Raw genomic sequence first — 2,500 nt, 5'->3', positions numbered from 1 at the left:
GCACAGATGAGACGTCGCAGCGGATGGTCGTCAGGAGCTGCACCATCGATTCGGGAACACTGACGATAGACACGGAATTGGGACGCCAGAGTCACTGTGGGATGTTTACTTATGACGGGAGGTGAGTTGCGGAGACTGGCTGACTCATCATTAGTACTTTTTGATACATAGAGATAGCTATCATGGATGTGCGACTTGAAAAGTTTAGATGAATGAATTTAGAGGTTACACTTCAAATCTTACGGTGACTGATTAATCGTTCTTTCCTTTGGCAACGATTATTATTATCATAAGTCGAGTTAATACCATCCTTAGGAACAGCTTCAATGTTACCGGTCGTGATATCAGCGTCAGTTGTGATTCTGGTACTGGGTTTACTGGGTTTCATAAACCAGCCTTGATTACCATCGTTGGTGTACTATCCTTGGCATCAGGGACTTAGGAAGTACCCAAGATACCGTGTGATGCCGTGCCACAGCTCCCTTTCCCTGTAATGAGAGTGTGATCCTCAGACCATCTCTCTAGATCTTTTCTTCACTTTTACTCTTGGACTTATTCTCTCTTTTTTTTCTTACCCCCTCTCTCTCTTTCGATCCTTCTCTTCTCTTTCCCTCCCTCTCCATCCTTACTTCTATATCGTTCTCATCTTCTCGTCCTTTGCCTCCTCCTTTCTCTCTTTCTTATCTACTTCCCCGTCCTTTCTCTCTCTCTCTTTCCCTCTCCCTCCCTCCCTCCCTCTCTCTCTCTCTCTCTCTCTCTCTTCCTCTCCCTCTTTCTCTCTCTCTCTCTCTCTCTCTCTCTCTCTCTCTCTCTTCTTCCTTCTCGTCCCTCCCTCCCCCTCTCTCTCTCTCTCTCTCTCATTCCTCCACATCCTCTCACCACACAGCTCTCTCTCTCTCTCTCTCTCCCACCCCCCTATCACTCTCTCTCTTCCCCAGCCAATCCCTTCTCTAGCTCTATCTCATCGATCACGCTATCTCTAATCCTCTCTATCTAGCTATCTCTTTCTCTCTCTCTCTCTTTACTCTTCCTCCTTCCCTTCACATTTCCTCATCAGACACACTCATTAAGTCTCCCTGTGCTTTATCACCCGTTACTAAATTAATTTCTCTCCCTCGATGCTGAACTAGCCTTCTATTAGACAGCTATTACATCTCGTATTGGATCGTCAACGTCTCGCGTCTTTATGTATTTTTCATCTAAATTATTATTGTCTTTATTGTTAGTATTGATAACAGCATTATTATTAATGTTGTTATTATTATCATTGTTATTATTATAATTTGTTTTTATCTATTTTCGTGATGTTACTATTATCATTGTTATTGTTATTGTTATTATTGTTATTATTATTATCAATATTATCATTATTATTATTATCATTATTATTATTATTATCATCATTATTATTATTTTATTATTATTTTTGTTAACATTCCTTTATCTCATTACCCTTGGGCTTCCTCTTATCCTCTCTCGCCCCTTCGGCGAAGCTTTGGAGGGGTTTGTATCCAAGGATTATTACCGCCGCGTAATGGGCATAGGATATCTAGTGCTAATGGTAAGGATTAGGGCGTCTGCCTTGCCGACTAGTTCTAATTTTTCATCATTTCCCGTCGGTTGCCCCCCCACCCCCCTCCTCCCTCTCGCTCCTTCTACCTCCCGCTCCCTCCTCTCTCCTTCAACTTCCCACTTCCTCTTTCTCCCTCTCCCTCTCTTCTTTCATCTCCTTCCATCCTCTTCCTTACCTCCCTCCTTCTCCCTTCCTTGTCTCTCTCTCTGCATTCAAATTATTTTCTCATTATCATCTCTGTACTTATCTTTTTTTTTACGTTCATATCTGTACTATTTTTTTCTTCTGATTATTGTCTCTCGTTTAATCCTTCTCACTCTTGATCTTTCTCACTAATATCTCTCTCCCGATCTTTCTCACTAATGTCTCTCTCTCTCTCTCTCTTGATCTTTCTCACGAATATCTCTCTCCCGATCTTTCTCACTAATGTCTCTCTCTCTCTCTTGATCTTTCTCACGAATATCTCTCTCCCGATCTTTCTCACTAATGTCTCTCTCTCTCTTGATATTTCTCACGAATATCTCTCTCTCGATCTCTCTTACTATTGTCTCTCTCCTGATTATTATTACTATTAACTCTCTCAATATCTTTCTCACAATTGTCTCTCACTTTATCTTCCTCACTCGTATCTCCCTCCTCTAATCTTTACTCATTGCTATCTCTCTCCTGACCATTATCACTATTATCTCTATCATGATTTATCTTATCGTTGTCTCTTGTATAACATCTCTCGCTCTTATCTCTCTCCCAATCTCCCTCACTTTTATCTCCCACCTCATCTCTCTTGCTCTTATCTCTCTCATGATTTTTCTCAGTATTATCTATCTATTTGCCTTTCTCACTATATCTACCTTCTAATTCAATCTTCTAATACAATCTTGACCGCTGAGTCGCCACTCATTAATTTAATCTCCTCATAATCTCGGC

At 41.0% G+C, this 2,500-nt stretch overlaps 1 protein-coding gene across 1 annotated transcript in view; it reads left to right on the top strand.

The window, feature by feature from the left end:
- Positions 1-2,500, top strand: part of LOC122243174 (uncharacterized) — a 21,877-nt gene that overhangs the window by 18,765 nt on the left and 612 nt on the right. Inside the window, exon 4 of the mRNA XM_043000667.2 lies at positions 7-121. Coding sequence (XP_042856601.2) covers positions 7-121 — 115 coding nt within the window. The remainder of the gene's footprint in view (positions 1-6; positions 122-2,500) is intronic.

The sequence above is a fragment of the Penaeus japonicus genome, unplaced genomic scaffold, assembly GCF_977035675.1.
Source record: "Penaeus japonicus unplaced genomic scaffold, GWHDUDI00000001_assembly GWHDUDI00000026, whole genome shotgun sequence".
NCBI lineage: Eukaryota > Metazoa > Arthropoda > Malacostraca > Decapoda > Penaeidae > Penaeus > Penaeus japonicus.
This window is presented reverse-complemented; position numbering and strand designations above follow the sequence as displayed.